Source organism: Rhinolophus sinicus, chromosome 17 (assembly GCF_057876585.1).
Source record: "Rhinolophus sinicus isolate RSI-liver-muscle chromosome 17, RSI-T2T, whole genome shotgun sequence".
Taxonomy (NCBI): Eukaryota; Metazoa; Chordata; class Mammalia; order Chiroptera; family Rhinolophidae; genus Rhinolophus; species Rhinolophus sinicus.
Window position 1 is genome coordinate 192,881,558 of NC_142517.1, and position 24,338 is coordinate 192,905,895.

The 24,338-nt window shown below is 36.0% G+C and overlaps 1 protein-coding gene and 1 long non-coding RNA gene across 5 annotated transcripts in view; both read left to right on the forward strand.

Moving 5' to 3' along the window:
* LOC109445061 (uncharacterized) overlaps positions 1 to 6,771 on the forward strand; it is a 46,979-nt gene extending 40,208 nt beyond the window's left edge. Inside the window, exon 8 of the long non-coding RNA XR_016019772.1 lies at positions 1,267 to 6,771. This is a non-coding gene — a long non-coding RNA (uncharacterized LOC109445061). The remainder of the gene's footprint in view (positions 1 to 1,266) is intronic.
* An 8,904-nt stretch (positions 6,772 to 15,675) lies between these two features.
* Positions 15,676 to 24,338, forward strand: part of SPAG16 (sperm associated antigen 16) — a 749,410-nt gene continuing 740,747 nt past the window's right edge. The window contains exons 1-2 of one of the 4 annotated variants that reach the window (XM_088793833.1): positions 15,881 to 16,014; positions 16,570 to 16,678. Coding sequence is in view for 3 of the 4 variants with exons in the window: in XM_074312750.2 (XP_074168851.2) it covers positions 15,875 to 16,001 (127 nt within the window). In the remaining variant the exon portion in view is untranslated. Of the gene's footprint in view, positions 16,015 to 16,569; positions 16,679 to 24,338 lie in introns of all 4 variants that reach the window. The other 3 variants (XM_074312750.2, XM_074312756.2, XM_074312767.2) reach the window with 3 other exon arrangements.

The following is a 24,338-nucleotide window of genomic DNA, read 5'->3' on the forward strand; positions in this document are numbered from 1 at the left end:
ACCCTTATCCGATGTGGGCTAACATTTGGACTGACGGCCAAAACCACTTCAGGATTTTCTTCTATAAAAATAACAAACTATAACTGTGCATTGATAATTTTGATGAGTTATTAATTACTTTAATGTGAATTTTAAATAGTTATTTTGTAGTTTATGATTCACCATGTACTCATTAGCTTTGTTATAGTTATACCAAAAATATAGTGTGTGCTCATGAGAGCAAAAGGACATTGTAGTTTTAGGAATAGCAATTGAGAGCTTGGAAAGAAAGAGGAAGAGTGTAACTTGAACAGTGACAGCTCTTTTGGGGCTTCTTGACTAATCAAGGGGCATTGATGCTATTTAATCTCATAGAATTATAGAAGCTCTAAGATTCTTACATATTCCTTATAAGCTGATAGATTTATTTGGTATATTTAAGTGAGTCAGCATAGAAACAATCTCATGTAAAATCAGTATTTCAGTATTTTCTATTTTCTTTGATTGGTGCAATGCCAAAAAAAGTTCATCAGATTTCTAACAAGCTAGAAACTGATTTGTACAAATGATGTGGGCAAAAAACTATCTATGTTAATCATATTTGAGTACTTTTCTATGCCTGTACCGAGGCTTTCTAATTTGCCGGACTATCTCTGACTGAGGCTGATTTAAGGTTAAATTTAAGAGTGCGTCTTTCAAAAGATTTGGTAAGTTGAATGATTGGGTCCTAGTTCTTCAATCCTTGTTATGGCCTTCTTGACTTGATTTTCAGGCTTTGTATAGATATTTGCATTGCATATTTGAGTTTTACTTTGGTCAATGGGGATTTTAGTAGATGTGACAGTGTTGTGTGCTATTATGTATATGTTGTGTCTCTATTGTGTGACATATCTCAGCCTATGGATAACTAATGTTATGGCTGGGCTGGTCCTTGTGGTTCTTATTATGATTGCAAGATGCCCTCAGCATAGAAAGAGAAAAAAACAGGCCACCCAAATCTCAGTTATCTGGACCAATAAAGCTCTTTAAAACAAAGGAGCTTGGGGATGAGGGGTGGGGCTAGTTCTTTATCTAGTCACATGGCTGGCAATGTGTTTATTTGAGATAGCCATCTTTGAAGGGAGTGCCTCTTTAAAGTGGATGCCTCAGCAATCAAAGCATAAGTCAGGCATTTGCCTTACAAAAAAGAGAAAACAACTGTCTTGGCTTACACTACAGATTTGTACAAAATCCTGAAATGTGCCTGAGTGGTTGAATTTACCCATCTTCCGATTTCTTTTTACCAAGAGAAGAACATGTTTTGTGCAGCCTCATATCAAGAAACATGAAAGACACTGGAAAATACTTGGATTCAACCCACACTTTGGAGTCCAGCTTAACTGTGTCCAGCCTAGATCAGCGGAACCCCAGTTGTCTCATAAGTGTGTAATCAAGAAAAAAAGTTTTATTATAAGTTGTCTGCTACTGAGTTTTGGAGCCATTGTAAGGCCACGCTTTTGTGGCAATAACTGACTGGTCAGGGTTCAAGAAGTTCTGATTGACTCGTCAAAGCTTGAGTTTCCTTCTGCTCTTGAGACACATTAACTGATTAAGTGATTTTCCTGAGGTCAGATCAAACCTCAGAACGTAATCTGAGACTACCTGTGTCAACATTACTTTACTTTGAGCCAGGAAATTTAAAATCAGACTCCAAAAACCAATAAACATCTTTACTGTTTGCTTCAAAAGATTCTTGCAAAACAATTTTTTTGGGTAAACAATTTGCTTATCTGGGCAAACAGTTCTCTCATCAGAATTTCAGTTTGCTCACCGAACTAAACAACTCACCTATGAGGACATCAATTACTTTCTTAAAACTTACTTTAAGACTTTCATCTTGGATCCTAAACTATTAGGGCATTAACTTAGTACAGTTCTAACTAGATTTCCCCTTGAAAGACTCACTTTAAACCACTTGCAGGAAGACTCCCAAACTCCAAATATTCTTTCCTAACTCTATCTTTGAAATATTACTAAGACTGTCAAGATGATAGTAAATGTAATAAGTAAATGTAATGAATGCACTTAGTTTTGCTTATCAACAGTTTTTTTTGGTGGTCTTTGTGTAAGAATTAACAGTTGAAATATTTTAGAATTATTCTATTGAGCATTAATTAATACATACATTAACAAGAATGGCAAAATCCTAGTTATGTGTTTATTGTCTTCCAGTTGTTTTTACTCTACTATTAACTTACTCATTGATCCATGCGTCAGGGCGACATCTATAAAAGAAAGGAAGAGAATAATCTTTAAATTTTCCATATCTAAAACTATGAATCTAAGATGTTGAGATCAAACACCTATGTAAAAAAAAAAAATTACTGGAACAATTTTTTATGTGTTTTGTCTTGATCTCTTTTAAAAAGAAGTGCACAAATGATGACATAATTTAGATACAATTCTTTCTTTTTTTTGTCTATGATAAGTACTTTTAAAATTTATCCTTTAGAGGGTTTTTTTTGGTGTTATATAAATTAGTTTCCACTAAGAGTCTGAATCTAAATATATTATTTTCTGATACTACTTGTCTCCTCAAAGGATAACATCTCACCCATTTGTAATTCACTGGCAAGAAATATTACCTACCCCAAATATCTCCCACTACCAGGTAAGTAAACAAGGCTCCTGCTAAAGAAATATCACCTAGCTTAATGATACCTTGTTTCATGTGGCCTTCATTTGGAAGATGTTTATTATTATTTTACACACAATTCTAGCACATCCTCTACAGATTAGAAGAAATAAAATAATCTCTAGAGTGATGCTATATGTAGGCGTACTGATAGCATGAAAAATTAAGAGAGAACACTTTATCTACAAAGGAGGAAACCACATAATTATCGACACAGCTATATGACTACAAAGTATAAAGTTTAGAGTAATTTAAAATGGGTCAGACAGTGTTACATCCCTTTGATTTATGGATAGTGAAATAGCAGATGTTCATAATAATTGTGCTTCACCATCTGGAAGCCAACTTAGAGTTATAGCAAAATTCTTTACGTAAGGATTCAAAGAAATGTACAATACTTTTTTAGAAACATATGAAAATTTTGCTTATTAACCTACAGAGGTCAAACATTATATGCCTGTAAAATCTGATCATCTAAAATAACAACGTATACAGACTTCTAGCTACCTGGAGTTTTACAATAGTTAGCTTTTTGAAATGTTCTCTAATATTTCCTGGTTTGCTTTCTCTCAGTTTTAGACGAAATTTCATTGATTTAAGATTTTACTTATAATATGTGTCCCTTTAGTATTTTACAAACAGTATTTACACGTTGGTGAGAATTAAACATTGTCTTTTACTTTTAGTTCCCCCACAAGTTTTATTTCTACCTTCCTCTTTTCCTTTCAAAACTCATTATTTCAAATACATCAGGACGATCTTACATGTAATTCACTGAGCAAAGGTCACTTCTAAATAGGAAAATGTTATACTTTTGACTTAATCTGTTTTTGGTGTGGAAGTAAATTCAATTGAGAGAGATGTTTTTTCCTTCTAAGTAAAAAACTTTCATTTCTTATAAGTAAGATACAGATTGATTACACTTTGTATTTCAGTTGTAATGATTCTGTAGCCTTAGAGCAAAATAGTCTTCTGTAGTTAGTCTCTTTGGAGGGAGTCACGTTAGAAGGTATAACTTTCAAGGAAGGTGTTGTCTGCTTTCAGTATTTTGGGCAGCATAACTGCAATATCCTACACATGCGAAATAATCAGGATGTTTATACAAGTTATCAGAAGCTTTTAAAGAGTAAGTGTTCAAATTTTTGCTGCTTAGCACCATGGAGATAGATATAGAAACAGATGAAAGAATAGGTAAAGAAAAGAATTGGACACTCAAATAGATGATAGATGAGATGAATAAGTATATTTTAGAATTTACAAATGGAAATTTCCTAGCACAATAATGATAGCTGTGTCAAAAGGAAAAATTCATCAATCAAAAAAAGAATTGATATATTCTTGACATAACACTGATTTATTTTTTGACTTACTTCAATTAACAAAGGTTTGGGCAATTGATTTATTTTTTGAATTCTCTACAATGATAAAATAGTTTCTGAAATGCTGAATAATAAACTTATAAGCCCCAGTTCGGTAGCTCTACAGATATATTGTTAGTTTGAGAGCAAATATATTTTAAAATAAGTGAAACAACATACTAACTTCTAAGAATCAATTACTAATTTTTATTTTTGGATGGTGTCATACTATAACTTTTCCTTATATAAATATTATTTTGTTCTTGTTTTACCAAATATTGTTTGTGCATATACATTTATTTAAATATCAAATTGAAATGAAGTAGAAATAATTGTGTTTTTAGAATTTGACTATCAGAAAGATAAGTGGATAATTCCTACGGTCTCAAAACTCAAAACTATGAGTTGATTAACTGCAACATTATAATTCACATTTCTAATTTAGTGATTAGATAATCAAGTGTTTTCACCTATTTTGACTGTAATGAAATCCAGGTTAAACTCGGTGTATTTACTGTTCCACTGTCAATTTCACTGAATTTGGAGATATTTATTTGAGAAGTTGTGGGACTCTCACCTCCCCATATGACTTGTTGTTAGCATGTATTCTCACTAAGGTTTTAGCTCACTTGGGGAGAATTATCTTCAATTTTTAAAATAGACATAAACAGAAATAAAGAAATCATTTTAGTGAAATTTACTTGATCGATGGCTGGAACAGATTTTGAGAATCAGTGCCCTCAGGCTTCTTCATCTTGCTTGCTCTGTACCTCAGAAAGTTGAAAGAGAAGCTAGGGTAACAGAAATCCTGGGGGAGACATCTGAGAGTGCTTCAGAGGAAACTGTGCTCCGCTTTATCATTATACCAGTAGTTGAAATTTGGCAGCTCTAAGACCCAGGATCCATACTGGTCTTAGACTAGTCTATAAAAATAAATAACAGTATGTAAGATTTATTGAGCTCTGATGATGTTCCAGAAACTGTTACAATTCCATATAAGTTATTTTATAATCCCCCTTTTTTTTTTCTTTTTTAAGGAGGGCACAGCTCACAGTGGCCCATGTGGGGATCGAACCAGCAATCTTGGTGTTATTAGCACCACACTCTAACCAACTGAGCTAACCAGTCATCCCTATAATCTTGTTTTATTGATGAGTAATCAAAGCCCACAACAGTTAAGCAACTGTTCCAGTGTCACCCTGCTGGTAAACAATTGCTCCAGAATTTGCACTGTTTATGAATTTGCACTCTTCTTGCTCTTGGGTTTTCCCTCAATTTGTTGTGCAGTATGACTCCACAGGCATCAAATGCCAGTTCAAAAAGTTGTTTCCAGATCTTCACCTGCATTTGTCCCACTTCAGCTGCCAGGTGATAAAGGTGGAGCTCTAGCACAAATGATGAAGCTTATGGTTCATTTAAGAAGCACATTATGCCTATATTTTTATTTAATCATCAGTAAAATTAATAGATACCACATATATGTACACATACATGTTCACATATGCAGTTTTTTTTTCCTGCCTTAAGGTTGGCAGGAAAATTTAACACATCTGCAAATTTCACCTGGGTGAAATCCATTCAAATACTCCCTATGCACTCATGTGTATCCCTTCAGTAGCAAAAGGGTGGTTTGAGTTTTTTTAGTTCTCTAATTTGTCTTGCTCAGGTTCCCAGCTATTTAGGAAGCGTGATACAAGGCTGCATTGTGTATGTATAGTGTAATTTGTCTTTTTTACAGATACTCCCCAGGGCAGTGTAAATAATAACCGTTTTGGAGGTGGAATGAACATTATTGTCTAGCTTTGTAGGCAATGTCACCTGATCCCTTTTGGGTAGTAATTAAAGTAAAAATGGGCATAGTTATCCACTGGAAAAAGCACTTGTGATTATGAAGTAAAAGATGGGGTGGATTATCCAGAGATCAAAGTTAGTTAAGGAGCCATCTGGCATATGCTGGTGAGTCCACCAACTACTTAATGAGTGGCCAGAGACAACTCCAAGGCACTGTACCAAACATGTGTTCACAAGCACACTTTTGCACCTTTTACAGCCAGATGCCTTGAAGACACGTGTTGCACAACTAGTAGGAAAAATGTGGTAGGGCAATGGTTCTTAAACTTGTGTTCATCAGAATCACCTTGAGAGTTTGTTTAAACACAGATTACCGGCCCTCACCTTAGAGATTCTGACTTAATAAGTCTATGTTGGACTCTATAATGTGAATTTCTAAGAAGTTCCCAAGTGCTGCTGCTGCTCCTGGTTTGAGCGCTATACTTAGAGAACCCCTTGCAAGAAAGATGATTGCTTTGTACCTTGAAATTATATGACCAGTTTACAGTTTTAAATAGAAATTCAACTATGACATCGAAAAATGTTAAAACTTACTTTCAAGATGTATTCTATATGGTTACACACCATCATATATTATAGAGTCCACTTTTCCTCTTAATTTTTTTGGATTTTGTTTCCTTCTAGGTGGTCTTCATTTTATTCTTAACCAATGCTGTGTCATTTCCCCCCTCTCTTCTTGTTTGAGTCTCATTTTCCAATTTTATGCTATTATGTATTGCTGGAAGAGTTATTCCTTTTTGAGTAATTTTCCAAATTTGAATTATCTATTAGATTGTAAGCTTAGTGGAACAAGGAACCATGTGCTAGTCATTCTTGAATTGAATCCCTATTCCCCTCCTATCACTGATTTTAGTACTGAGCACTGTACAGATAAGAAATCAATAAATATGTATTGTATTGACTACTACATTTTTGACTCTATTTTTTTTCTTCTCAAGACCAAAAAAGTCATGTATAGAGTTTTTGGCGTTCTGAAATTTGCATATGAGGAAGGCAAAATATGGTGAAAGGTAAGGACTAGAAGGCCAGTGGGAGTCTGTAGGAAGGGAAGGTAGTATGTGATAATTAAATCTGAATCAATACAGACCTTAACTTATTAAATCCTTTATTTGAAGGATTTCTTTCTTATTTATTGGGTGTTTTATAGTGCAATATACCAAGAGGAAGCAATCAATGCAGATATATTTATCAAAAATGAGTTAGAACAGAACAAAAAGCTAAATAGAATTTTACCTGAAAATAATTTTTAGAGGACTCTGATTAAATTCAATAACTATGAAATAAGTCAAAAGAAATGAAATCATAGAAAATGCTTCATGAGACAAAATGAAGGGGTTTAAATCAAGTAACTCATAACTGGGAGTTGTTATATGTAAAATATTTTTTCAAGTGAAAGAATCTAATCTCTGTAAAAGGTACATAGTAAATGATTTATCATACTTTTATGTATGTTTAAAATATTTCAGGATTAAAAATATAAAGTGTAATTGAAAGACATAAAACACAATTGAACAAATGGAAAGGCCTAATATGTCCTTGAGTAGGAAGACGACTTATGAGGAAGTCAATTCTTCTAAAATTTATATATATATATATATATATATATATATATATATATATATATATATATATATATATATATATATATAATGCAGTTCTAGTTAGAATCCTGATGTGCTTTTTTAGGAAGAGGGCACATGTATAAAATAATATTAATGTTTATTGCCCCAAATGAACTAAAATAAAAGAGGACCAGGAAGAGGGACTTGATGTACCTGATATCAGAACATCAAAACTGAAAAAAACCACTTAAACACAAATCAATAGGGCAAATAAATCTCAGTAAAAATAAGAATTTAATATGTAAAGTGATGGTATATTCAATGCGAAAGGAGATTTTTTTTTAAAGTTTTTTTTATTATTGGCTATCCATTGGGAAGAAATAAAATTGGAATCTATCTCCTACATAAAAATGAACTCCAGATAAACTGAGTATTTAACTATGGAAAATAAAACATAGAACCTTGAGGGGGGCAGCCAGATGGCTCATTCGTTTAGAGAGCGAGCTATCAACAACAAGGTTGCGGGTTCAATTCCCGCATGGGATGGTGGGCTGTGCCCCCTGCAGCTAAAGATTGAAAACAGCAACTGGACTTGGAGCTGAGCTGTGCCCTCCACAACTAGACTGACGGAAAACGACTTGGAGCCAATGGGCCCTGGAGAAACACACTGTTCCCCAATAAAAATTTAAAAAAAAAAAAGAACCTTGAGAATTTTTAAAATTTAAAGGAGTGTTTCAAATATCTATGGTTTGACAAAATATTCTTAATACTGTAAATCCAGAAGATGTAAAAGAAAATATAGGCATAATTTATTATAAGAAAATTTAAAGTTTTTTCATTTTAAAATATATTATAAATAATGTTAATAACAGGATGATAAATGTTTGTAACAGAATTGGTACGGTAAGGCCTAATATTAATCATTTATGAACAACTCTCATAAATTGACAAAATATATAGAAAAGAGGAAAAGCATAAAATATACTTTATAATATCGCAAATTGAAATGGCAACACAAACATAAAAAGACATTATAGTTCACTAGCTGTCGGGGAATGCAAATTAATGTAATACTGAGATGTCATGGTACCCCCAGCAGAGAGTAAAAAAATAAAGAGAAAGCTTTACACTATACATTGCAGCTATAACTGTGAGGTTTTCCAGTTTTTTAGTGATAGTAATCTGACAACAACTATTTAATTAAAAATAAATATATCCTCTGACTCAGATCTTACACCATGTCACAGAACGTATACCACAGAAATCAAGGCACCATTAATTAAGCTTATATATACATGAGTTTTATTCTACTATTGCTTATGGTGTCATATTATGGAAGATTAAATAAAGAGAATTATATGTATATTAAAGAATAAAACGCAACCACTAAAAAAGTTTATTTACACAAATAAACCAGTCTCCCTCTGTCTGGGGAGCAAGCGTTACCAAGTAGGTAGCCAAGTTGTGGAAGGTAGTCAAGTTGTAGTCTCCTTGACTTATTTAGTTACACATGTTACGAGAGAATCTGCTCAGTATCAGGAGATTGATAAACCTTGTAATCTGGCTCACTCAGCAAAAATGTGAAGTGATGCTTAGAAGCCATGGTGGACTGCAAATGAGCATGGAGAAGAATATAGGAGGACAGTACATTTTTAACGTGGGTAACCTTGGGCGGAGTGAGCTGGTAGGGAAGGATGAACGGTGAGGAGAGAGAAATGAATGAGGCAAACAGAAAAGAAATGAAAAAGACTGCATTGAATAAACACACAGATGATCACATACATATGTATATGTATATATGCATTATTTATAATTACATAAGTAATTAAAAGTTACAAATAGTTTTTTAAAAAGCTATGAGCTTAACAATTTGGCCATGTTACTCTCTTACTTAAATCCTTCAGTGTCCTCCTATTAATTTTAGGATGAGGTCCAAATGCCTTGATATGGCCTATAATTGCTCCTATGCATAATTCCTCCTTGACTCTTCATCCTCATCTTTGGTTGCATCTATTGATCTACACCAGACATTTTGCATCTTGTGGCTACGTGAAGGACCATGAAGCAAGAAAAGTCACATTTCCATTCATTGATTTGCTAACCTTAAGTCATATTACAGTTGATTTAAATGTGATTTTGAGAAGATACGTACCTTCCCTTATTACAATAATGGAGTTTCATATTTTTCCCAAAGAATGGCACAAAAAAGAGCTTTGCTGAATATGCAAATATTTTAGCACTTCTGTTTATTAAAGTTGACCAATCACTGCAACTTAAGCATTAGCTTTTAAAAATGTAAATGATTATTTGTTATTTTGAAGAAGTACATTATGAATACTAACAATAAGAAAACAAGCTGGGAAATTTTTCCAGAATAGAGACTTTTAGAATTTTCTCTGAACCTTTGTATTGCATTTGATTTTTAAAAACATTTAAAAATATAAACTAATGATGAAAACTTTAAATGTTAAATATTTCAGTATGCACATAGGAGAACCTTCCATACAATACTCAACAATGAATTGGCCGAAGGAATTCCAGAGATGAAACTGAGAGGAGGAACATTTCCCTAGGAGTATATGGTACATTCCTGAGCCTTCCACTCTACCCAAGTTTGGTTAGAAAAAAAGGGTAGATGATTGTTCTTATTCCCAGACTGGGTGGAATGCCAAGGCTTGAAATAAGACCAGAAAAATTGCCTGAAATCTGCTTAAACAAATTATGATATAGCAACATAGAAGAGTACTACATAGCCCCTAAAAACATGATTCATATCTCTACCTACTGACATGGATCAATGAAATACATTGTTAAGGAAATATATCCTTATTTGCTTAGAATTCAGTAAAATTGTTGTTAATCCTGACCCTGAATGAGCAGGTTAACAACAATGGAAAGGTTTTCATTAACGCATAGCAAGCCTCCATGGCCTGAAGTGGCCATTAGGTGTTCACTGAAGTGCCTTAAGTGTTCACTGCTAGCAATTGTCATGATGGTGTCCCAACTCAGATTTTCTTTTCTATCTACCCCTCCTATGATTCCTACCTCCAATCTGTCTCTGCTGTCTGCACAATTCCTCTCTCACTGCCATTGTTGTTCCTTTGTCGCTTCTTTTTATCTTTCTTTTCTCAATCTATAGATGAGGAAGTGCCTGACTAGTGGACAAGATAGAAGAGGGTGCCCTGGACTTCTAAAATAACCTATTCAGTTTTCTACTATGTGTGAAAGCAAACTGTAATTTTTTCATTAATGTGGGAGACAAGCTCTGTCACGTCTAAATGCAGTAGGTACGTTATGTCAGACATTTTTAGAAAAACACCCTTGCCAGTAAAGGATATCTTCAAATATTATGAAAATAATAAAGATTATTTATAGAGTCAATATATCAGCTTGGGCTTGTTGAATGGCAAGTGACAGAAAGCCCAACAGAAATTTGCTTAAGCAAAAATAATTTATAGTTTCAAATAAGAGAAAGGTCAAGGGATGAGTTTTGTTTAAGGCAATACTTGAATCAAGATTCAAGCAATTTTTTTAAAAACATAAACTTTTAATTTTAGATTAGTTTTAGAGTTATCAGTAACTTGTAAAAATATTATAGAAAGTCCTCATAGACTACACCCAGTTTGCTCTGTAATTAACATCTAACATTAATATAGTATATTTTTCAAGTCTAATGAACCAATATTGGTACATTACTATTAGCTAAAGTCTATACTTTATGTAGATGTCCGTAGTTTTTACCAAATGTCCATTTTTTTTTTTCTTTCCCACATTACATTTAGTCATCATGTACTGGTACTTTGAAAAGTACCAGTAAGGTATATTGTAGAATGTCCCTTAGTTAAGATTTGTCTCATGTGTTTCTCATGATTAGTCTGGGGTTATGGGTTTTTGACATAGTGTTTGTCAGATTTCTCCACTGTAAAGTTACTCTTTTTCCCCCTTTTCCATATTGTACTTTTTGGAAGGAAGTCACTATGTGCAGTGCACAAGGAGTGGGGTGTTATGCTCCAGTCCTGGAATGTGGTGCACCTACATATATTATTTAGAATTCTTTTTCACAGAAGATATGTCCATTCTCCTGTGTTTATTAATTTATACAATCATTTATTTATATCAGTATGGACTCAGGTATTTGTTTTATATTTGGGGTTATGATCCAGTACTGCTTTATTAATTTTGTTGCTCAAATTGGTTTAGCTCTGTACTTTTTTGGGGAGCTCTTTCAGTTGGCTCTTGTGTCTCTTTGATATAAGTCCCATTATTGTGAGTTTTTGGTGATGGGAGGCACTTTTTTCATTTCCTGGTGCCAGACGATCCTCCAGGCTCATCTTGTATGTTCTCAGGTCAGTCCTAGATTTGGCCATTTCTCCAATGGCCATACCTTTTATTGGAAAATCGTATTAGAAACCAAGATCTGGGTGCTAGATGCTATGACAGTGTTGCTACTTCTAGGCCTTATCAGCTGACAGAGCAAGAAAATCTATCTACCGCTTTACACACACACACACACACACACACACACACACACACACGCACACGCGAAGTTCAAGTGATTTTATCTGGAATAAGCTTTTATCTTTCTTTCACCCAGGTCCTCCATGTTGACTCAATTCTTGAACAGAAATTTTCTTCATTTTTGCAAGGTATCTACGACAACAGAAGTTAAGTCCTAAGGAACAGAGTCTCTTTTCCAGCATCCCAACAAATTCCCATCAAGTCTCATTGGTTCCTTTCAAGTCATAGCCAACTCAGGAACTGATCACTGTAGCCAAGCAAAATGAGATATTTATGTTAGGTCATGTGATCCTAAGGGTCAGAGAAATGTTAGTGTTTGAACTACATGGGCTAAGAACACTGGAGACATAGACTTTGAATGGTTGATAATAATAAAAGGGAAAATATAGCTGTATAGTTGAAAAATGATAATTTCCATCACAATTACTACTACTTTTATGAATTCTGAAATTCTAAAACTGGCTAACACTTATTGTGAAGTTTAGAAAGAAAAAAGATAGTTACTTTCAAACAATGATGCATAAGTAAATGGCTTGGGCTTTATTGAAAGCAAATGAACACTTACAACTTCTAAAAATTGAAGAGTACTTTACAATATTTTTGCATATGAGTAGTCTCTGCTTTGAAACTACAAATGTAAAGAATAAATCTATTGTCAGATTACTTTCTGGTTTTGCTTTTAAAAATAATTTTACTTTTACAAAAACGCAGCAGTTAGGCTGGGAGGAAATAGAATCTGTTGTCATTTGTGATCGCTGCTTCATTTTGCCTGTCTCCATTGGTTTGCTTTATTTACCTCTTTCAGGAATATATTCAAAAGTAAAGTAGACAGCTTGCTGTTCATTCATCAAAATGTTAAGGCACTTTCTTGTTTTTCACTTCAAGTAAGTGTATAAAATATTTTTAAAAAGGAAAAACTGTAGGATGGTAGCAGTATAGGATAGCATCGAAACTAAAACCATTACTATGATTTGAAATTTTTGTTTTTTCTTAGTAAGGATTTCACATCCCTTTTTAATTAAACCGGCAATTAACAAAACAAAACTTCCAATGGAAGAGGACTATTTTTAAATTCATCCCTTGCAAACATACTAGTTTTAAGATATTAACAGTGATTACAAAAGTTTGCATTTCATTTTTTTTAACTGAAGGCATTTATTGGTCCTGTTTATATTTAAGATTTTTTTTGCTTTTTGTAAAAACAATTGCTTTAAAGTATTAACCATTCATTGTAGAGATATAAAAGTTTTACAAAATAAAATATTAAACACGTTTCTAATTTGATTTTTTAAAATGTACTGCTGCTTAGGTTGTGACATGTGTTCAACTGTAGTTAAGCCACAAATATCTTGGGTGACTTTTAAATTTAGAATCCATGAAATAGACATAATTAAATTGGGAATTCTGAATTAAAACTTTGGTTATTTGGAACCCTTAGAGAACTGGACTTCCAGAATTAAAAAAATAACTTTTCTGAGGAGTGCAATAATGATATAATGTTGAGTTACAAGACATTTTATCTTATTTTTTTATCTCTTTTGACAAGAATCTCCCACTTCTTCTCTACTTTAAGCAGTGGATACTTACCATAATTTATTTGATGACTCTATTAAAATATTTTTCTTTTTTGAGTGCTGGGTATTTCTAAAAATATTTAAGTTTTGTCTTAAATATGTTTCTATATGAAGGTCGGACAATTAAGTTCACGAACTCATCCTAGAAAAAGTGCCACATACTTCATTGCTAAATATCACTACAGTCATCTTTGAAGTACTCCCCTTGGGAAGCTATGCACTGATGCCAGCACCTAGGCCACCCTTCAAAGCAATTTTGGAACTCTTTCTGGAATGGCCATAAGAGCTGTTATCGTATTACCCTTGATGTCCCGAATGTCATCAAAATGTCTTCCTTTCAATATTTCCTTTATTTTGGGGTCAAATAAGAAGTCCTTGGGGGCCAGATCAGGTGAGTAGCGAGGTTGTTCCAATACAGTTATTTGTTTCCTGGCTAAAAACTCCCTCACAGACAGTGCTGTGTGAGCTGGTACATTGTTGTGATGCAAGAGGCATGAATGTTGGTAAAAAGTTTAGGTTGTCTAACTTTTTCACACAGACTTTTCAACACTTCCAAACAGTAAACTTGGTTAACTGTTTGTCCAGTTGATACAAATTAATAATGAATAATCCCTCTGATAGCAAAAAGGTTAGTAACATTGTTGGAACAAGTTCACTAACTTAATCATCAGAACGCGTGTGCTAGTTCTTTACACATATAACATCCAATTTGGGATCAGCATATCCCTTAATATTTTAAGTCAATTTTATTAACAATTATTTATTGAAAATGTTTTATATACTGGGCATGATGATAATAAGAGCTTTTTACACATTTCATTTACTCTTTGCATTTTAGTAAGGTAGGTATGTATTACAATCTTAGTTTTAGAGAAGAGGAAACTAAGGGTCAGAGAGCTTAAGTTAATTAAAGTCAAAGAGAAGAGCCAGGATTTAAACCTATTTGTAGAACATGACATGCTATGTCTAAACAACTAAGAGATATTGTAACAGACAAAAGAAAAAATAATCAGTATAAACATTAATTGTTCAGAGAGACTCTCTTCCATGGTTCTCTCATGCTTCTTCATGCATTGCTGGGTGTGCGAGTCCCTGACCTGTCTTTATCCAGGCCATTTCCCAGTCTTGTGTTTAAAGAAAACCACCTTGAAGGATGAGGTAATGCCTCCCTTTGGAACAAAGGGCAGACTTTCTATAAAAGCAATGGATTCCCCAATTTCAGAGTCCTGTAGCATTTTGAGTGCTCAGGATATGTTTGATGTGAGGCATCAAGGACAAAGAGTAAGTTATAAAAAGAATAAATACCAGGAATGTAATATTATGTCTAATTGTGATCCTTGATTATTCTAAACAACAACACAATGAAATTTAATAGAAACAACATCCATTTTTTAGTGTCTACTATGTGCCTGGTGAGTTCTTAATTCTTTATGTTGTTTTACCCCTTGGAACAATGCTCTAAGGTAGGTAAACATTTTTCATCAAGAAATGTAGTATGAAAAAGAATCTTCAAAGGGCCCAGCAAATGCTTACTTCTGATATATATATGCAATATAAATCTGAGGAGGATCCTCTCATAGCAAAAGGACTGCACATGATTGGGCAAATACCCTTTATTATACATTATGTTAGGGTCATTTGTACCTCATAATTCTTACGCAAGTGGCTTTTCCTTGGCAAGAATCAATGCACCAAATACTATTCCATGTCCCAGTTTATGAAATCAGAGTCAAGACAGATGTCTAGATAAATATTCTGAAAGTGCACAAGAATGGATTTGATTAAGTTGAGCTCCCTAATTCTTTATTGCTAAGTGTCAGAGGATGGGTTAGTCTCTCAATTCTGATTTCCAGGACTTTTTATTTTTTTATTTTTTACCCTTAGGACACTGCGAATCTTCCGCTTTTTCCAGGAGTTTTCCCTGGGGACAATTAGGGCTGTACACGCATCTAAAATCCAGGGACTGATGGGCATGCAAAAACAATGGGAAAGGCATTTATGGAAGAAAATGAAGTGAGAAAGAAATGTTAGGGTCAAAACTAAAAATGTTCCCCTGTTAGAAAATGTGTGTAATCCAAGCCAACTGTTGGCTTCATCTTATCTCGTCCACTGCAGGAACTGCGTCCGGAGCTCTCAAGGTAACTAGGCAACGACGTTGCCGTGGTAACCTGGGAAGCGCAGAGGGCACCAACGCGTAAGGCTGGGGCCGCCCTTCCCTGCCCAGAGCTGGCCTAGTGGGAGTGGGGGAGGGAGTGTCAGGCTCTCGCGAGAACTGCGTGGGGTCGTCTGTAAGCGTCTTCGAGGTTGCTCTTAGAGACGCGGAGGGGCGGCAGGGGGCGGGGGTTCGAAGCTGTGCTGATGGCTGCTCAACGAGGGATGCCCAGCTCGGCCTTGCAGGTTCTGGAGGAAGCGTTGGGCATGGGCCTGACGGATGCCAGGGACACCGCGTCTGCGGTGGCCGCCGAGGGCGCCTACTACCTGGAGCGTATCCTTCCCGAGTAGGCGCGGCCTCCAGGCGCGGGCGCGGTAACGGGTACTGGGGACGAGGGCGCGATGTTCCTACTCGGGGACGCCCTAGGAGGCTTGGGGCCACCGAACCGGTCGGGACGCCTTTTTGACCGCAAGGTGGCGTCTCTGCCATCGCAATCCTCTGATAGGTACCAGTGAATTTTTCGCTTGTTAAAATGTTAGGCTGCCGCGTTCCTATTGGAAAAACAGTTGAAAGACCGTTAGGAGTCTCGTGCTTGGTAACAGCTCAATAAAACTTTGCATAGAAGTTTTCTGTGAAGGCGGCACATACAAATGGATCCAACCCTCTTTTCGCTTAGTGGTTTTCCTAAATAAGCCCTCAAGCTTCCAGAATGCCTTCAGAACAAATTAAATTGAGAAAGTTAGGAGATTAGGGAAAGACGTCTGCCTTTGGGCTTTTAAGGAGCTGAAGCTCAGAATATCCATCCAGCTCGTGTGCAATGCTTAAATGATTAGTTTTGGTAGCATCAATTTCCTGGGTAGTTTCAATTTTAGCTACTTAATAATTACTTTTTTTTTCTTAGCAATTAAATGACGTCCTGGTGAGCTGACAAGATTCAGATGTGTTGGGAAAAAGCCGGATAGTGATGAGCGATTATCAATGGAAATACCAGAAAAATTGAATAGCCACATGTGGGTAATTCTATTAAGTTCACTATTTCTCGTGTAAGGCTTTTGAGTTCCTCTCCTTTAGGCATATAGATTAATTGTACTGGAGAGATGGAGAGGGTTCATGAGAAAAAAGATACCTACTCCTTTCTTCAGGCAGGTAGAAGGGGGGTGGATTATCTCTTTATTGGTCAAGATATCAAGGAAACTCCAAAATCTACATATATACATACACACACATCCTTTTATTTATTTATTGTCCAACTAGTCACTCCAGTTTTAATTCAAGATTTCAGAGATCCAGCAGTGATTCATTTTGTGAGCTTTGGCAAACTGATTAACCTGTCCTGACTGAGGCATAGTACACATCCCTGCTACAGGGAGCTTTGAAGAACTTAGTTGAAAAGATCAAAGAACATACGTAGTATTTTATTCAATGCAAATATGATTTTTCCAGGTATGTAAGTTTGAAGAGTTGGAAAGTTATTTGAATGAAATATGTGGGTGCTTTAGTGTCTTACATGAGGTTTTATACTCATTTTTATAGCTCTAACAAGGTTTTTCAGTAATACTCCTTTTTAAATGGAGACACAAGTCAACATTTCTTTGAGAGCTTATCTACATCGAATACGAAGTTACCCAGTGTCGTTGGTAGGAAATGATAACCAGTCATCTTAACATTTTGTCTGATTAAAATGATTTCTATCACATAGTTTAATTGTTAACATGAGACATAACACATTGAGGTAACTTTCTGCAAACATTTTTGTGAAATAAATGGTGAAACTCCAATGTAGCACAACTTTCCGCAGTGAAAATCAGGATGACTTAATTGCTGGGGAAATGACTGAGTCACTACTTGTCAACATAGAGCAGCTTTTAGAGAACAATTTTACCATGACTTCTCTAAATAATCACATTTGTAAATATAAGCAACTCTAATTTTTCAGGATTTTATTATCCAGTGTGTGAATTATCTAGCCCCTTTACTTTTCTTTCATCTCTCTTTGCTTGACTGACTACTATTTTGGGTTTCAACAAAACAGTATTTACCCAGTCAATTTTCCTATATTCACTGCAACATTCAGGTAAGAGGTTTAGTCACGGGAGAGACTTTACCTCTTAGTTAAAATGAAGTTTGAGGATTACTTCTGAATGCCAATTATCCCTGTACCCCTGAGCTCTCTTAACGTGCATAATTAAGAGTTGACTCTATAATGTTATTTGACATTGTTTCTTAAGGCAATTATGATAGTTGCTGAAGTGAGACTTTCCTGGGTTTTAAAGTGTTTAGATCTCAGGTAATTTAATTGAGCTATTGCAGTGGATAAATAAAAATTATAATATGCACAAATGAATCAGAAATCTGATGTTCTCTACTTTGCACATACACTTCATCACTTCTAATCTACATTTGTTTTTGGACTTCCTTTATTTATTATGGAACAGATGCTCCTAGAACACTAGACAACAAGCTATCAATATTGAGCAAGGCTTTGAAAGGTTGACTTAAATTCTCTAGGAAATCACCGTTTTCTTTGCTTTTAAACAATCATAGATAAAGAACATGTACGGAGGAGTGTGGCAAAACCAAAAACATGGCCAGGAGCCACCATGGGGGGACGGCTTCATTCATAAAGGCCCCACATTCTTTACAACAGTTTGGAGTATGTGTTCAGGAAAAAATTTCTTGCCCCTGCAGTGCCCCTGCCTTGTAAACTCCTGGCTGTAACAGTGCCACCTGTTTTTCTTCTGAAACACTTCACAATAGCATTGCTTTTATGTTTTAACCTTGCACAAGATGAGATACAAACACAGATGACGTAGTTCTTATCTCCAGCTTTAAGAAACCTAGTCATGGAGTGCATAAATCCTCTGGAGAACTCTTCATTAAGAAAGGTATTTGTGGCATTGTAAAATATACGGCTAGATTTTAGCTATGTGACTTGTAAAGGGCCTAGTAGGTGTCTCTAGAATTTGTAAGGATGGTTGGTTGTCTTTTGCGAATGAATCCTCTATTAGAAATCAATACAACTTGGGTGAGGTTTTCAATTGCAAGCTGTGACCTCTGGCTGCCTGTTACTGTGTGGCTGTAGATGTTTGGGAGTGCCCCATTCCACTTGGGAGAAGCACGCTGGAATGAATTGTACTAAGAAAGCTAATGCTTAATTGATTTTGTTGCTATTATTCTTATCCAGAGAAAGACCTTGTTCAAGGAAGAGTAATGGAATAAATAAACTTTAGGATCTAAAGTGGAGCCCCCAAAGTGATTTTGTTGTTGTTGTTATCTACCTCCCTTTGCCCTGATTCTTGCTCCCCTAACTAGCTTTTGATTATATTAGATAATACAATTCTAACACTAAGAATTTGGCTTCTTAGATCATGGACGTAAGTTTGCTGGCCACTGGAAAGGTGTCCTCTGGCCCTAACAGCAATTTTTGAGGATTGAGTGAGTTAAGCCAGCTCTTTGAGGCTAATCAACTTTGGATGCAGCCCTAAATTCAACTGTTATTGAAAATGCAAAACTAAGGATTCCAGACCCTGAAACATGGTGATCACGCTAAATTACCCATTGAAGATGTATATTTGTCTTAAGTGACATCCCTAGCTGATCTTTTGTTGCACTAATAATGTTCCCTGATAACTTTGTTTAATTAACATTGAACTTTTGTCATTTAAAAACATTTTATTCTTTTAACATTTAAAATTTTTTTCCTTTGTTGTTTCTCTGGAATGTTTATGGTGAGAAGATATTTATGAAATCCTTAATAATCCTTATGTACTCCAGTAGTGTATTTAGTATCATTGGAAAACTGAATTTGCCCATGGATGCTTAGTTACACCCTACGTATAGTCAAATAAAAAGGATAGAGAGTCTGAATATATAATGTAAAGCAAGAGGCATGTTACTAAACCCAGACTGCTGAATTTTACAAGCATGAAAGTCATAGGCTATATGGAGAGAAAAAAATGTGTTTTGTTCCGTGTCCTCTAGGTCAGGCAAACTTTAATATGCATATGAATCAAAGTTATGGATCTTTAAGTGAAGACTCTAATTCCATAGGTCTGAGTCAGGGTTGAGATTCTGCATTGCTAACAAGCTCCCAGGTGCTGCTGGTAAGAACTGTAATAGGAGTAGCAAGGCTGCAGACAGAGATCTTAACCTCTAACCTTTATATTCTCAGATAGAGGTATAATATGCAGAGTTGACCCTTTTGAATGTCCTGGCTTAGAAGTTGGAAAACATACATCACCACCCACTGTGAGAACCAGGAGGCTTATATGTTGAAAGAAAGTTATTTTCTAGTTTCTGAGGCAGACTGAGCTGTCACTGTCCAGGGCAAGGGTGGCCAATACATTTCCACTGAAATGGAAGTGGCCTCCTGGTATGTGGTGTTAATAAGAATTCTGAGACCTCATGAAGACTCCGTGGGAAAGACTGCAGGAAGCAAACAACAGTGGGGAAAGTGGCAGCAAGCATTCCAATTTGTCATCTTTGGTTTATATTATTCAGTTAACTTACTTTATTTTAACTGACTTTCCTAAGAAAGGGAACATAACTGATGTTCACTGTTTACAGTGCTTTTATTTCATTAAGTGAAATGTTGATTGTGGAGGATTCAGGCTAGATTTTAGATTGCCTTTGTGTACATTGGCTCTGTAGTGAAGGCAAAGATTACAAACCAATTTCTGTCTACAGTAGCTTTGGGAAATCATGTAAAATATAATTAGCTGTATGTCTCACTCCAGTTCTTTATAAAGATGCCACTGCTTGCAGTGATTGCTACCTACAAATGCAGTAGTGGAAGAGACCAGTGTGTGAGGAACTTCGTGTGCTGCTCACAGCTGAACATTGTTTCTTTCTTGGCTGTGGTCCATTTGCACAACTTTGTGACCCCGTCATGCCAACCGACACCTCAAACTCTGCTCCATTACTCCGGCTGAAATACTTCTCTGAGGCTTCTTGCAGTTGTGTCTTCTGTAGTATGGTGATGGATCTAGTGTTCCCTGGCAGTTTCAATGTGGGTATATATTGGCCTACTTCCTGATAGGATCTAGAAGGTCAGGATCTGGTGATCATTCTGCTAGTGCAAAAGTACCATGTTTCCCCGAAAATAAGACTGGGTCTTACATTAAGGTTTGCTCCAAAAGACACATTAGGGCTTATGTTCAGGCGAGGTCATCCTGAAAAACATGCTAGGGCTTATTTTCTGGTTAGGTCTTATTTTCGGGGAAACATGGTACCAATTAGTTCACACATGGTGAATAAATGCCAAGGAACTGATTCGTACAATGCAAACTCACAAATACTATTAAATTTCTTCCAGGGCAAGTGGGCATGTGAGGAGTGGGACCCTTGGTCTGAGTCCAGGCTATGACTCTAGGACACAGAACGTGGCATGGAAGTAGGTGGTACTATGGCTGCAGACCAGGAAGGAAAGGGGGGCCACAGATAGTACTCTGGGCAAGAGCAGACTAGAAAACCAGGCACAGTGTTAAGTGTCAGGTCAAGGTCAAACAGGTAGGCAGGCAAGAACCAGATCTGAGGGAAAAAAATAAATGACAGGGTGCAAAAACAATGAATTTTGGAACTGGAGTTCAGGGATATTCTTTGAAGGAATCCTTGGAGTTAATGGGAAGGGAGTTTTGTAAGGGGATTAGAGTCAGCTTGGCATTAAGAAACTGATCTTAAGCCAGAACGCCAGTTTATTATTCTGCAGTGGAAAAATAACTGCATGAGAATCGTGACCAGTTTAACTGTATGGACATTTCCTGGAGAATAGCATCACCTAATACATTAGATAACCGATGACAAAGTTGCCTGGTATAGGTAGAACCAGAGTAAAGGTTTTTATCTTTCAGGCAATTCTGATGAATTGCCCATTTCCACTCTTGCAATATTGCTTCTAAAGTAGTGCTTTTCACGTGTGGTATTCTGCCCATTCTGCTTCACGCTGTCTTTCTGGCTGTCCCAAGGGCCAGGGGATCAACATCTGTACAACCCACAGTGTTCTCTTCCTGAGGACCTACCATACGAGTGTAATTTCTCTCCTGCTTTGGTACAAGAAATTGCTGTATATGTGCTGAGAAACTCATCTGTTTGCATCGGATGGACACTGAATCGGTGTCTGAGTACATCCCCCTTTCATCCTGACTGCTGGGAAACTCAGAGTCAAACCTGTGGCCTGCAGTTAACAAAATGCATGGGACCTGTGGCATGTAATGCATCTTTACCTTATTTCTATTTCCCTTTCTCTCCTAATTTCCATGTTCATTTATTTTTATATTTTGTGCTGTGTGCATATTTGTAAACTGCCACAGAATCATTTTGGGGTTCATTATTGCCTTTGTCCGTGTGTTGCTAGCCAGCTAGGCAGCCAAACATGCATGCTGATGTACATGCCAAAGTATGTCTGTTTCTTCAGTAACACTGCAACATCACATTTCAACTGAGTCTCTTCTGGGAAGATTTTCTGTTCATATCGTCTTGTGGATACAGAAAATATCAATCAAGGAGGGTACGGGTTCCTATTTTGGGTATTTGTCCTGTTCTGACCTTTTGTCTCTTAATCTCTTGCCCTTGGTTAATTTAATCTTTGGTTCTGTAACCCTTTTATACTTCTTCCTTTAAGGTCTCCTTCCTTTAAGGTCTTCACATTGAGCTATTTAAATGATTCAGCTGTTGATAGTATAACACTTGAGAGATTGAAAAAGAGAGAGGTGAGAGTGCATTAACTAGGGTATTGGTAAAAATTGCCTTGTCCTGTCGTGTCACTGTAGAAACAGTATGGTGTAGTAGACAATTCGTGGCATTTGTATTCAAGAAACTTGTCTTTGTCACTCATAGCTTTATGATTTTGGGCAAATCTATTAATCTCTTTGATTCATTTTTTTTCAATTTAGAGATGACTGTATTTGCCTATCAATCTCACAAGGTTATGAGAATAAATATGATTATGATCCACGTCACAATACTTTTTAAGCTTTGAAAATGGTAGTTATTTTTTTCTTAATCTCTTTTGATTGTGGGTAAACAAAATATATTACTAGTGATTAAAATCCATCGCTTAGAATATTTTCTGTGTGTTCAGGTGTTGTTTGATATTTCATAGCTTTGAGAACAAATCACCTTTTCCCTCTACATATTGCTATGCTTAGCAACCTTTGCTTGCAGGTTTCTTCCTCACAGTAATCTTGGCAGCAGTTGGTTTATTTACAATTATAAAGTCTACCCATAACATTATAGAATATTTACTTTTTTGTGTAATTTATTATGGTATAAACAGTGATGAGGGATGGCATTGCTTTTCTTGAGACTTAATGACAAGTGATTGCTTACAGAATCAACTCCTAGTAGTTGTCTCTCAGACGGAGGCATCCTTTTCCATAAATAGAAGCTGACTTTCTATAGCTAAACCTTGGGAAATTTTCTCTCCTTAAGTGAAAATGTGTCAGATAAATATAAATCTGGAAACGGAGGAAGATTTAAAATGTCTTTAATCCATTTATGTTAGCATATGGGGGAACTGGGTCATGGGACACTTATGAGAGTTTCTCTACAGGTTTCTCATCTTTTTCTAGAATAAACAAAATAATAACAAACACTTGTATAACATTTACTATAAGCCATGCACCATTCTAAATGATTTATGTATGCTAACTCTTTTAATACTCTTGAAACCCTGTAAGGTGGTAAGGTAGCCAGCCTCCAGAATCATGCCCAGTGATCTCCACCTCCTTATAAATGCTCTTGTATAAGTACCCTCACATACTGAAGTGGGTCGACCTCTGTAACCAATAGAATGTTGAATAAATTATGATGTGTGACTTCTGAGGTTGTTCGTAAAAGATGCTGTGGCTTCTACGTTGTTTTCTTGGATTGCTTATTCTGGAGGCAGCTAGCCACAATGTCCTGAGGAAGTTTAAGAAGCCTATGGAGAGACCTACCTGGGGAGGATCTGAGACCCCAGCCAACAATATCAGTGAGTCATCAGGAAGTGGATCCTGTTGCCTCAGTTAAGCCTTCAAGCCCTGGCTGCCAGCATGACTGAGACCTCATGAGTGACCAGAATCCTCCAGCTAAACTGCTACTGAATTCCTGATTACAGAAACTATGAGATAATGGATGCTTATGGGTTTTTTTTTTAAGTTTTGGGGAGTTTGTTGTGCAGCAATAAGTTTAAAAAAAAGAAGAAGACAGAGTTTGGTACCCAGATGTGAGGCTCTAACATAAGAAATACCTTAAAGTATTGGAGTGGCTTTCCCTCTGAGCATTGGGCAACTATTGAAGTACTTTAAGTAGGATGTTAGTGAAAGGCAGGTGCTCTACTCCTGGTACTCAGTATGGGTGAGTTCAAGGTTATGGGATGGACTGTAGGTATACAACGTGTGTGTATGTGTGTGTGTGTGTGTGTGTGTGTGTGTGTGTGTGTGGTGGTTTAATCTGCTTTTAACTAGTTTTCTTCTTTTTTTTTTTTTAGCCTAAATTACTTTTCAGCATATTATTGGGAGAGACACATGTTTGACCATAAAATACTGACCCTTTGACAGGTATCTGGTTCCTGAGGATTGTTAATGAGTGAATTAGGCTTAAGTATCTCATCAAGTGATAAGGCATACAGTGAAGACTTATTGCTTATTATGGGGCTAACAAGAATATGTCTTTTAGAGGTTTAGAACTATG